The 13,903-nt window shown below is 42.9% G+C and overlaps 1 protein-coding gene across 4 annotated transcripts in view; it reads left to right on the top strand.

Annotated features, from left to right (window-relative positions):
* LOC145360367 (protein transport protein Sec24C-like) overlaps nt 1-13,903 on the top strand; it is a 73,783-nt gene that overhangs the window by 57,798 nt on the left and 2,082 nt on the right. For all 4 annotated transcript variants that reach the window (XM_080215542.1, XM_080215541.1, XM_080215539.1 and 1 more), the window contains 4 exons: nt 955-1,073; nt 9,172-9,351; nt 11,292-11,483; nt 13,028-13,117. In XM_080215542.1, coding sequence (XP_080071668.1) covers nt 955-1,073; nt 9,172-9,351; nt 11,292-11,483; nt 13,028-13,117 — 581 coding nt within the window. The remainder of the gene's footprint in view (nt 1-954; nt 1,074-9,171; nt 9,352-11,291; nt 11,484-13,027; nt 13,118-13,903) is intronic.

The raw sequence follows: 13,903 nt of genomic DNA, 5'->3' as shown, positions 1-13,903 counted from the left end.
TATAAAGTGCCTTAAATGGTTTTTTTTAATGGACTGAGTATACTGCAAAATCCAGGAATATTGTGCATCTTGGGAGGAAGAACAGTGATATTGTTTTTCACTCCTGATCTCCACCCATTGTTTAGCTGTTTCACATTAGTTTGGTTTCAAATTCCTGTCTTTAATTTAAGCTCATATTTCCTTGAACAAAAACTAGTGCCAAATGCAGTTGTCTGTGAAAGTGTCAGAGCCCTACACAGAATGATACTTCACCAGGAGCCAATTAAACACTGCATCTAATGTCAAAGCCAGTGGCCCAGTTTGAAACTTGTGTACTCCACAGTGCAGAAGAGACCATTTGGCCCATTGAGTCTTCACTGACTCTGACAGAGTATCTTATCCAGGCCCTCACTCCACCTATCATCATAACCCTACATATTTACCATGGCTAATCCATCTAATCTGCACATCTTGGGACACTAACGGGCAATTTAGCATGGCCAATCCACCTAACTCGCACATCCTTCGACTGTGGGAGGAAACCAGAGCACCCAGAGGAAACCCACACAGTTATGGGGAGGATGTGCAAACTCCACACAGACAGTGACCCAAGCCAGGAATCGAACCTGGATCCCTGGCACTGTGAAGCAGCAATGTTAACCACTGTGCCATCATGCCGTTTTGTTTCCTAGATTTGCATGTAGCAATCTCCAGAAGATTTATGTTTAATTCTTGCAAACTCTGGAGTGTTAGTGAAAGCCAGCCACCTGACCATGTTGGAAATAAACTGCCCATATATCCTAGTGGGAGTTCTATAGGTCTTTATTTCTGTTCCAATGGATGAAAGGCTTGGTTTAAGTGTTTAAGAGACGTACCTGGCATTGCAATTTCCAAGCCGTTCATTTCACAGCAGTCAAACTGTCACGTTGTACATACAGCTGGCGTAATACTCTTAACATTTCCTCATTTTTGCAGCATATCGTGGCGTCCTGAGCAATCCCACAAAGACCGTACGAGAGACCTTAATTAACCAGTCTGCTCAGATTCTTGCGTGCTACCGCAAAAATTGTGCAAGTCCGTCATCAGCTGGACAGGTGGGTTGCTGGTATTGTTTACAAGCCACTGTTCATTGGCTGGCCTGTTAATTTCAACACAGACTGGCAACTTTGAAAGGTGTCTGTGTTGTAGGTCTGCAGGAAATACCCAATTAACATCAGAGAACCTTTCTCCTCCATCAACAATCATGAACAGCATTGATCCTTTTCTTCCTTCCAGCGCCTGTGCTCTTTGACAGTGGGTTAAAAATCAAACACTGACACATCACAGGCTATGGGACACCACAACTTCTTTCTATTGACCTGAAATTGGAGAATTTAATCTGTATGATCAGTTTTAAAAATGGAAATGTTGATAGGATTTTGGAGGAAGAGTGCTGAGAATTTATCTAAATCTTTAAATGCGGCGGTTGCCGGTGTTTGAAATGACCATAGAGGCCGGCAGCGTGAGATAGTTGGATTAAAATACGGCGAATGGTTTTGGTCACCGGTAATTTATTCAAATAGTGTCATTGGGTGAATGAAATGTGATTTAGCCATTACTTGGATTTTCTGATGTTTAGACGCCCCTTTGCTGAACATTTTCTCTCATTAAGAAGTCTCAGAACACCAGGTTAAAGTCCAACAGGTCTATTTGGAATCATGAGCTTTCGTGGGGGCAGCTCCTTCATCAGGTGACTTTAACCTGATGTTGTGAGACTTCTTACAGTGCCTACCGCATTATCTTATCGAGGGATATGGAGGGCAGGGCCTGGGTGGGATTGTGGTTGGTGCAGACTCAATGGACCAAATGGCCTCTTTCTGTAGGATTCTATGATTTCATCTATCATATCTGAAAGAAGAAAACTGTTCAGACTGCCATTAGCTATCATTTAAGTTGTCACACTGAACTGTAAGACAGTCATTGGTTAAATTAAAGATGATCAAGTTTCTTCAGCTAAATATCCACGTTGATTTGTCCTGTGCATCAGCATACAGTTCAGAAAGAGCATCAGTACTTAGAAATAAGGAGAGACTGGAAACTCCCTTGTTAATCAGGAGTCCAGTGGAGAGGATTGAGGGAATTTGCAGTGAGTGTAGAAGTTTGAAATGGTTTATGTTAACCCATAGTATTGCAGCTGAAGAGACTTGCTCTGTTCACACTTAGTCATGATTAAGGTGGATCAATATTTTTGTGGATATCTGGGTGAGGTGGTGCTTGTTGATGTCACCCAATCAGTAATCCAGAGATCCGGGCTAATATTCTGGAGACACAGGATTGAATGCAATGAATAAATCTGGAATTAAAGGCTGATCTTATTAGTGACAGTGAAACCATTGTTGATTGTTGTAAGAAAAATCATTTGGATTTTTGTTGTTAAAATCCCACCGCTGAGGTACTTTAATGTATTTTAACTCAGTCTGCCATCCTTTGCTGTTCTGACCTATATATTACTCCAGACTCTCAGAAAACTGACAATGAATGATCTCTGTCACGCTGGCACTCAGCTATTTTGTCCATGTTTGGACCAAAGTTGTAATGATGTCAGGAGTTGTGATGCTGGTGGAACCTAAACTGAGTGTCACTGAGCGGGCTATTGTTGAGTCAGTGCCACTTGACAGCACTGTCAACAACTTCTTCCATCACTTTGTTATTGATCGAGAGTAGACTGATGGGGCAGTAATTGGCTGGGTTGGATTTGCTCTGCTTCTTGTGGACAGGACATACCTGGGAAATATTTCGGATTGTTATAGCTGTACTGGAAGAGTTTGGCAAGGGGCGTAATTAGTTCTGGAGCACAAGTCTTCAGTACTATTGTCAGAAGGCTGTTAGGCCCATTGTCTTTGCAGTATCCAGTGTCTTCAGCTGTTTCTTGATATCCCTCAGCTGAAGACTGACATCTCTAATACTCGGGACTTCAGGAGAAAGTGGAGATGGATCATGCACTTGGGTACTTCTGGTTGAAGATTATTGCCAATGCTTGAGCCTTATCTTTTGCATTGATGTTCTGGGGCCCCTCCATCATTGGGAATATTTGTGGAACCTCCAATCCAACCATCCCCCCCATCAAGTTCACTGATATTACAATCGCTGAATCCCCCACTAGCAACATCCTAGGGATTGACATTGACCAGAAACTGAACTAGATCAGTCTCATAAATGCTATTACTACAAGAGCAGGTCAGAGGCTCGAAACCCTGTAGCGAGAACTCACCTCCTTAATCCCACAGTCTGTCCACTATCATCTGACGAAGGGACTAACCCTGAAAGCTTGTGAGTCTATTATCAAATAAATCGGTTGGACTAAAACCTGGTGTTGTCAGACTTTTTACTGTGTTTACGCCAGTCCAACGCCGGCATACCCAGATCATCACTATCTACGAGGCATAGGTCGGGAGTGTGATGGAATGCTTTCTTTTTGTTGGATGAGTGCAGCTTCAACAACACTCAAAGCTTGACACTACCCAAAAAGCAGACCCGACCCAGCACTTTAAGCATTCACTCCCTCCATCACCAATGCACCATAGCAAGTTTGTGCCATTTACAAGATGCACTGTAGCAACTCAACAAGATTTCCAAACCAAGGACTTCTACCATTTTGAAGGTCAGAGATGGTAGATGCATGGGAACGCCACTACCTACAGCACTTGTGTCTAACTCAGCTCTGTGGGTCCCTGTCATAGTATATGTGTAGAGCAAGGCAGTGAAATGTCAGCAGTGTAAACTAACTGACCAATTTCTGGGAATATTTCACCTTGCTTTGAATAGTAAATGAATGACAGAAAGGAAACTACCCCAGATTGTAAGGCCAGGCCTTTCCATAATGTTAAGCAGGAGAATGAACTTGCAGGGTTATCATAGAATCCAAACAGCACAGAAAGAGGCCATTCAGCCCAGGGAGTCTGCACCAACCACAACTTCACCTATCCCTGTAACCCCATGTATTTACCCTGGTAGCCTGCCTGCCACCTAAGGGCAATTTAAACATGGCCAATCGACCTAACCTATACATCTTCTGGATTGTGGGAGGAAACTGGAACACCCGGAGGAAACTCGGGCAGACTCCACACAGACAGTGATCCAACTGGGAATTGAACCCGGGTTCCTGGCGCTGTGAGGCAGCAGTGCTAACCACTGTGCTACCATGTCAAAGGTTGCGGAAGGAAAAGCAAGGGAATGGGACAAAACTGGATGTCACTTTGAAAGATCTGGGCCAGGTGTGATCGGCCAAATAGCCACCTTTCTGTGCTGAATGATTCCATAATTTTCTTAAAATTAACTGGAGAATAGAAAGGAAGGGCAGCTGCAAATGGGCAGTTTGTGTGTTGCGTTAAAGGTCGATGTGGAGCAGGGGAACCTGGTCTTGGAGCTCAGGACATTTTTGACATGCATTAATGACTGGAATAAAGGTATCGCTAATGAATTTCCCCAGGTTTACAGACGGGGAATAAACTATGATGTGTTGAATAGAATTGTGTCTGGTTGCAGTAAGGGAAGGCAAATAAGCTGTTTAGTTGCATGAAGTTGCATGCTATAAGTCTGTAGTTATCCATGTACCGTGTGGGCTTCTTTAACATGCCCACTGGGCATCTCTTTAGCTACTCAGCTGCTGCCCCTGTCAGATCAAACCTTTATAAGGTTATTTCTTAATTAAAACTCTGACCTGGGAATACTGACACCGGCTGTGAGATGCACAGTGAGCTGAAGGGAAAGGGCAGCCCTCGATTCTCAACACTATAAGTGTCCGCTTTAACAGCAAAACAATTTCTTCTCCAAGGTAAATGAAATGTACCATTTCATTCCAGCTTCAGTTATCCAGAATTTTCTTCATCTGCAGAGGAAATGTAATCCATCGTGTTTCTCGGTTTTACTGCAGTTTTTTTTTAAGAAATGATCAACAATGTATTATTTTGGTGGTTTATGTTTCTTTGGGTTTGCTGATTGCACTTTTACCTTTTAAGTTAGAAGGTTGTGTTTCAAGCCTTTACTCCAGGGACTTGAGGCTGCAATCTGACTGCAGCATTGAATTAATAGAAGTGTCATGTTTTGATAAAGGCTCTTCAACCATCTGCCATCTCAGGTGGCTAAAACAGATACCAGAGCGTAGAAGAGCAGGGGAGTTCTCCCCCCGGTGTCTTGATAAATATTTGCCCCTCAAATATCATCTATTATCTGTGGATTTACCTGGTTGCTGATTATGGGAGCTTGCTGTGTACAAATTGTACAAACTCTTGTTTCCTTCTCCATGAACAGTATGCTTTGTCTATATGGCACACCAGAAGCAATACTTTTCACTGTATCCCATTACGTGTGACAAATCAAATCCATTCAAATTGCTGCATTTCCTACATTTCAAAGATGATCATTCAATAAATACTTCAGTGTAACATTTCAGGATGTTTTACTATCATTAAAAAGACTAAGTGGGTAATTGCCGTGATGGATCTTAGCCAGTTCATGGTCATTAAAACAAAACTATTAAAGCAGCTGAAATTTATTTTGAAATTTGCAAGCTCAGGTTATCAACTTTACTGCCTTTTATTTTGAAGTTTGACGTACCCAAAAATATTTGCAGCATTGTCATTGAATTTTTTGTTGCTTCAATGACGATTGGTGTTTGAAAGTTAACATTAATTAGTGCTGGTGATGTTGGTTGTTTTGTAGCTGAAAACCATTAAATACTTGTTTGTGCTTCTTGTAAAATAACTTTGCATGTGATTTAGTGATTGAGACTAAATGTAACATAAGCACTGACTGCCTTTCATATTTAACATAGCTATATTTGGGAACATGGATGCAGTGGGAGAGACTGGATTAGATTTCATCCATTTGAAATGCGAATCACACTGACACCTAGGTGCAGTCGTTGAGATGTGCTGATGAACGTAATTGATTTATTCTCAAACTATCCCCTGCTCCAACAGGTGCCATGCACTCGGGGCATCGGTGACCACAAACTTCCATTGGACTGGTCATGATTATGTTTGGCAAAGAGCTGCCATTGCCTTCTGTAGTATGGCCATCCAGGAAACTCTTCCTCTCTCGCTGCTTGCCGTCAGGTGTACTGGAAAGATTTACAGGCTGGTAATCAACCTATTCAGCATCAGGTCCTGGAGTGGGTCTTGAAGCTTCAGCTTCTGACCCAGAGGGTAGGATTGCTCCCACTGAACCCTGACCCAGAGGGTAGGATTGCTCCCACTGAACCCTGACCCAGAGGGTAGGATTGCTCCCACTGAACCCTGACCCAGAGGGTAGGATTGCTCCCACTGAACCCTGACCCAGAGGGTAGGATTGCTCCCACTGAACCCTGACCCAGAGGGTAGGATTGCTCCCACTGAACCCTGACCCAGAGGGTAGGATTGCTCCCACTGAACCCTGACCCAGAGGGTAGGATTGCTTGCAATAGGCTAAAATCATATTATAGTTAGCTCTCCAGCTTTCTGAATAGGTTAGCTGATAAAGGCATGATTTTGGACATCAGTTGTCAGAGTGAGTGGTAAATTTGTACCAAGTTAGGTGCTACAGTGAAAGAAAAAACACCCGGCATTCCTCCTAATAAGAGACCAGCTGAGGAGAGCATTGGGCTGTGGTACCCTTCAGGAGCACACAGTTAAAGGACCTTAATGCTGATGGACACCACACTGCAACAGGCAGAGAAGTCAGAGGCTTGGAAAGGGGGCTGATGATTTATATTGACTGAGGTGTTTAAAGATAAATATCAGGTACCACTGTCTTCGATCAGCTACAAATGGATCAAATTTCAACCCCATCAACAATGCCCACACCCTGAGAATAATTAACAATAAAAAGTCACAAATAATCCTGGCTTGCATTATTTCCTCTTTGCCATTTGATCAGCATCCTGGAATTCCTTACCCATCTCCATGTGGGAATTACATCAGCACATGGACTGCAGCAGTTCAATGGAAGACCCACCATGGGGTGGGTGATAATTATTGGACTGCAAAGTGATATATCTCTGGAGCCTGGGAACGGTTGAGGACTCTGCGTCTGTACCCTTTGGAGTTTAGAAGAATGAAGGGGAATCTTATTGAAACTTAAAGGATACTGCGAGGCTTGGATAGAGTGGACGTGGAGTGGAAGTTTCCACTAGTAGGAAAAACTAGAACCACAGAGTGCAACCTCAGGCTAAAGGGACAATCCTCTAAAACAGAAATGAAGAGGAATTTCTTCAGCCAGAGAGTGACGAATCTGGGGAACTCTTTGTGGAGGCCAGTTCATTGAGAGTCTTTAAGACAGAGATAGGTTCTTGATTAACAAGGGGATCAGGGGTTATGGGGATGAGAAAAATATCAGCCATGATTAAATGGCGGAGTAGACACGATGGGCCGAGTGGCCTAATTCTGCTCCTATGTCTTATGGAACAATCAGCTTTACTCTTTAGGGCAGGAAGTTCTTTCCAGCCTCGCGCTGTTGAAATGGCTTAAACATTCTCATTTCTAAACAGTTTGTATCTGATATCCTGCTTAAAATCAAAATACACCATGCCAAGACTGTTTAAAAAAATTGGCTTTCTTCTATGTAATTTGAAGAATTTGATGACACATCCCCTGTTTTTGAAACTAGTTATATTAAGTTTCAGTGCTTTTGGGATATTATGCAGTATTTTTAATATCCCTAGAATCATTGACCTAACAGTATTACGCAAATACCCACTGCAAGGACTCCGTCCCATTCTCTTGGTTTCTCCGTTTCTGTTGAATCTAATGTGATGCTGTCTTCATAATTGTCCTTCTGACATAGCTTCCTCTTTCATCAAAGACAGATTCCACCCCCGCCCCATGACTGACAAGGCCCACGACTATGTCAATCCATTACCTACGCTTCTACCCCCCACCCCCACTGAGGGATCCACTTGTACTTCATTTATTTTTAGTATCACAAATAGGCTTACACAAAGTTACTGTGAAAATCCCCTAGTCGCCAAACTCCGGCACCTGTTTGGGTACACAGAATTTAGCATGGCCGGTGCACTTAACCAGCTTGTCTTTCAGAATGTGGGAGGAAATTGGAGCATCCGGAGGAAACCCATGTTCTCCCACATGGGGAAAACGTGCAGACTCCACATCGACAGTGACCTGAGCTAGGAATCGAACCTGGTTCAACAACTTCAGACCATAAACCCTGTCCTCCATTTTGATTTTATTTTGCCAAATGCCAGCCTATCCTTTACTTTCATTCTGAATGGACCTTCATTCTGTGAATAAGGCCTATTCTGAACCTATGCTTTGTTTCTATAGTACAAGCACTCCCTTTGCCTTTCATTCCATGGCATCTTTGGCATATAGTCTCCTCTGCCCTTGACCCCATCCCTTTTGTTCCATCTAACCCCCACCCATGTCTTTTTTACACAGAATAAACCCATTGCATTTCGACCTCTCCAGTTCTGCAGAAGAGTCACATTGGACTTGAAACATTCACTGCTTCTGTCCCCACAGATGCTGCCAGACTTCTGGGTTTTCCTAGCATCTGTTTTTTATTTAATGTTGGACACTTGCTGGTCTCCGTGTGTACCACTTGCTTTAATCTGACTTTTTGTTCCATTTGCCTTCTCTCCTTTAAACTTTTATGGATTTTGCTTCACTGGTGAATGGCCAAAAATCCCCCATTCCAGCGACTGTCTGTGCCATTATATTACTGGGATGCTGCTGTGTAAAAATTGGCAGCTGCATTTTATTACACGATGTCTATATTTCAGAAGCATAGCATCAGTAAGGTTCTTTGGGGATGTCCTGAGATGAAAATGTATTCAGAGAAAACTGAATAGTTTAAAATAGAGTTTGTGTTTATATAGTTTCTCGATATCTCTAATTGTTTTTTGAAGTGTTGTTACTGTATATTATAGTTGACACTTTGAGTTGAGTTTCTTTGCTAACTTTCCACTCACTCAGTTTTTGTGCATGTGGTGAATTTGCAGACTCAGATCATCTGACTGACGATTAGAAACTCACTGTTCGCTCAGAAGTAATCATTCTGAGCTTTTGAAACATTGATCGGATCCCCTCTGCCTTCTCAGCTGTAGTGGAGCAAAAAACAAATTCTCTTGGCTTTATTGATAATTGTCGCCAGTCTGTTCCTGGTGAATTTACGCTGAACTGGCTGGTATTTTGCTCATTGACTGCCTCTTCCCTTTAGCTGATTCTGCCAGAATGCATGAAGCTGCTACCTGTCTACCTGAACTGTGTGCTGAAGAATGATGTCCTCCAGCCTAGCGCTGAGGTCTCCACTGATGATCGTGCCTACACCCGTCAGCTTGTCATATCCATGGATGTAGCAGAAACCAGCGTGTTCTTCTACCCAAGGCTTTTACCCGTGGTAAGTAAACCATTAATGTGTTGTTTCCTACACTGCAATGACTACCTTAGAAATACTTAATCAACTGTAAAGTATTTGCTGGTGGTTGTAAAAGGTGCTAGATAAATGCAAGTCTATTTTTGTTCACCCAGGAACTACACATATAAATTTTGAAGACCTATCTCTGCACACACCATCAGAGATTGATAATCAGCCTGAGTGTGTCAATTTTTGTCTGGTGTCCTGTGACTTAATTGTAGCAGTCAGCTTCAGTTTCTGCTTTAATGTTGAGAGTGTGTGTGAAGAAGGCCAGTAAGATTGGGTTGTCCTGATTAAATGTGGAAATGTTGAAGGGAGTGCACTGCTCTGGAGTACCCAATTACTGTATTCAATTATCAAGTTGCTAAGTTGGAGGCGTTGCTGAGGGATAACCTGGTCTAAATTGCCCTTCCACAATCCTAAACACTCAAAACACAAAAGCTCTCAATTCTAACAGGATTAGACAGGGTAGATGCAGGGAGGATGTTCCCGATGGTGGGAGAGTCCAGAACCAGGAGTCACAGTCTGAGGATTCAGGGTAGAAAGTCTGACAACACCAGGTTTTAGTCCAACCAATTTATTTGATAATAGACTCACAAGCTTTCGGGGTGTCCCTCTTCGTCAGGTGAATTCACCTGACGAAGAGGGAAACCTCGAAAGCTTGTGAGTCAGGTGAATTCACCTGACGAAGAGGGAAACCTCGAAAGCTTGTGAGTCTATTATCAAATAAATTGGTTGGACTAAAACCTGGTGTTGTCAGACTTTTTACTGTGTTTACGCCAGTCCAACGCTGGCATACCCACATCATGATTCAGGGTAGACCATTCAGGACAGAGATGAGGAGACATTTCTTCACCCAGAGAGTGGTGAGCCTATGGAATTCATTACCACAGGAAGTAGTTGATGACAAAACATTGAATGTATTCAAGAGGTGGCTGGATATAGCACTTGGGGGTGAATAAGATCAAAGGTTATGGGAAGAAAGCAGGATTAAGCTATTGAGTTGGATGATCAGCCATGATGGTGATGAATGGCAGAGCAGGCTCAAAGGGCCAAATGGCCTCCTCCTCCTGTCTTCTGTGTTTCTAAAAGCAGAATCTGCAGGCCAGAATTTTTGGGTCCTTTCTGACAAAGGGACACCCAGCATTTCTTTGTTTCTCAGATGCTGATTGCTGACTTGTACAATTACAGCATTTTCTCTTTTCTGTTTTGATTTTGCTGGGAGCAAGCTGATTTGTTTAGCGATGAGTAGTTCAGCTTGGGCGGTGATCCTTCCTCATGCAGATACGCACAGAGCAATTTATAGTCTCAGCCCACCATGGTCAGCATGCAACCCGGACTAACACTGAGGGAGTGCGGCACTGTCAGATGTTAAAGCAAAGCTGTTTGCCCCCAGGTGGAAGTTAAAAGATTGCATGGTATTATCCAAAGAAGAGTAAGGGTAATTCTCCTCTTGTCCTGGACAACACTTATCCCTCAATTAACACTGCTTAAAAATAATTACAGAAATATTATCTGCTCGTTATCATTTTGTGGGAGTACGCTATATAATGACCATGAAACCATTCTTGATGGTCAAAAAAGGCTACTTGGTTCACTAATGTCCAATAGGGAAGGAAATCTGCTGCTCTTACCCGGTCTAACCTACATGTGACTCCAGAGCCACAGCCATGTGGTTGACTCTCAACTGCCTTCGGGCAGTTAGGGATGGGCAATAAATGCTGGCCTGCCAGCGATGTCCATGTCCCACAAATATACAGAAACAAATACATAAATGCAAGTTATTTTTCTTCTGTATATTTGGAGCAAATTCACTCATCCATGTCAAGTTGTATCAGTTGATAAATCGATATTCTGGCAATCTTTTATTTGAGGAAAAGTCTTTATTCTGGCCATAAAACTCTACTGCTTTTCTCTCTCAGCACAAAATGGATGTGGATAGTGATGATTTCCCAGTGGCTATTCGTTGCTCCGAAGAGCGATTATCTAAGGGTGGCATCTATCTGTTGGAGAATGGATTGAACCTCTTCATTTGGGTGGGAATGAACACACAGCACGATCTCATCCAAAGCATCTTTAATGTGCAGTCATTTGGGCAGATTGATTCTGCAATGGTGAGTTTGAGTGGAGAGTGAACCCTGCCTCTCTGTTACCCTTCATGTCAAAGGTTTTTGTGGCTTTGAATCAGAAATAACAAACATAGCAGCTGTGTGTCATGTGAGTTTGGGTTGGGCAGTGTTGAATTATCCTTAACCTGGTCATTTTCCCCATAGAAATCTGACACAACAAAGCTTGTCGTAAATTTCCTAATTGCAGTTTTTCAGCCCCTTGAGCTGTGAACTTTTTTTTACTGTGCAGCATGTTCATTTATGACAAAGATTGCCCAATATGTGAGGGCTTCTCCAGTCTATTATCTGAGTTTAGATATAGCTCTTGGTGCTAAAGGGGTCAAGGGATATGGGGAGAAAGGGAGGGAAATCAGGATATTGAATTTGATGATTAAAATGAATGGCAGAGCAGAGTCAAAGGGACGAATGGCCTCCTCCTAGTGTCTTTGTTTTTATTTTATGGAGTTTACACCCATAGCATGGAGTCTGTCATCAGCAGATCCACAATTTGCATAATTGGAGCATTGAATCATCATCGAATCCCTACAGTGCAGAAAGGGCCATTCGGCCCGTTGGATTTGCACCAACTGCCTGAATATCTTACCCAGGCCCCCTCCCCCTGCACTATTCCTGTAACCATTCCTGTAATTTACCATGTCTAATCCATCTAACTTACACATTGAGGGACACGAAGTGACAAATTATCATGGCCAGTCCACCTAAGCTGCACGCCTTGGGACTGTGGGGGGAAAACCGGAGGAAACCCATGCAGACACGGAGACTGTGCAAACTCCACATGAGCCAGTGACCCGAGGCCGGAATCCTTGGTGCTGTGAGGCAGTAGCACTAACCACTGTATCACAATGCTGCCCATTGATATGAAGTATCTGTTCTTTTCAGCAGCGCTGATTGAACCATGGAGCCTGTTATCCCAACATCAAGAACCAGCCTGACTCTGGAACTAACTGTGGACCCAATTCCCATTTACAATTCAGTATGCCTTTAGCAGCGATAGCTATTCAATCTGACCTTGTTCAGTGTGAAAATGCAGCACCTGTTAGTGACACCAGCAGAATATAACCAGTTTCAGTCTCCTCCTTCTGTCGATGAATTTCGTTTCTAAATAATGTTAAATATTAAAAGAGAATAAGTCTTGAGGAACAGATGCACCCACTAATTCAGATCTTTTTAAGCATTGTGTGTAAACAGCAAAACCTGTGGCAAATTAACGTGGTTCAGTGAATTTCCATAGTGTTCCTGCATTCAGTAATTTAAGTGCTGAGTTAAGGACAGTACAGCACAGGAACAGGCCCTTCGGCCCTCCAAGCCTGCGCCAATCATGATGCCTGCCTAAACTAAAACCGTGCGCACTCAGAGTCTGTATCCTTCCATTCCCATCCTATTCATGCATTCATCTAATTGCCCCTTAAATGGTGTTATCGTACCTGCTCCCAGCACCTCCCCGGGCAGCGCGTTGAGTTCTGTTAAATGTACTCTCTTCTTGGTGTAGCTGCGAGCTGTCTGACTCGTGGTTTTCATTGCTTTTTCAGAGTGCTCTGCCAATGCTGGATAATCCATACTCCAAAAAATTGCGGTCCATGGTTGATATGATTCGTGCTCAGCGACCCAGGTTTATGAAGGTAAATGTATGAATTTTATCATTGGCATTGCCTTGCCATTCCTTTGGTTCGTGCGGTGAGTTGTATATCAGATTGCACATTTTCATTATGGTTTAGATGACCGGGTGCAATCACCATTCAGGGGTTGAGTTGAAAGATTGTGGTGACACAGGCTGCATTTGAAGATTCGTGATTTGTAATAGTTAACTTCAGGATGCAAGATCAGCTCTGCAGTCTGTTCCTCGTAACTTACTGTAGGAATATCTGCCTTCTAGTTGAGTGCAGAACCACATGTTTCCCTCCAATTGTTTTCTGACTGAAGTGAAGCTTGCAGATCAATTCCTGAGTAGGCAGCCTGTGCCCTGATCTCTCTGGGAATCTGGCTGTGATGATGACTTGGACATGAGCATCTCTGTATTTCTCTGTTCACATCAGGCCCTCAGCAGAATGCTGAGTGTTACTGCTGTACAGCATCACCTTGATGCCTATCGTTGGATTTTATCATGCATTTCAGTGAAATGCTTTGAGACATTAGAAGACTATGACAAAAGATTGTAAATGTTGTGATTAATAGCAGTAACCCAGTCAATGGAATGATATTAAAATTTACAGCAGTATCATTGGGGCAATACCAGATTTAGTGGTAGATGAATCTCCATCACCCTATCTGTCCATTATTCTGGATAATTCTGATACCATTCGGATTATGTTGGGGAGGGAACTGTTCTGGAAGTGCATTAAGGACTGAAAGGTTGCTGGCTGAGCTTATACAATTTCAGTCAGTCGAAAGATTTGGCGGTGTGATCC

This window comes from Carcharhinus amblyrhynchos, chromosome 31 (genome assembly GCF_965287045.1).
Source record: "Carcharhinus amblyrhynchos chromosome 31, sCarAmb.v2.hapA, whole genome shotgun sequence".
Classification (NCBI taxonomy): Eukaryota; Metazoa; Chordata; class Chondrichthyes; order Carcharhiniformes; family Carcharhinidae; genus Carcharhinus; species Carcharhinus amblyrhynchos.
Note: the sequence above shows the minus strand (reverse complement) of the source record. Positions and strands in the feature narration are given on the sequence as shown.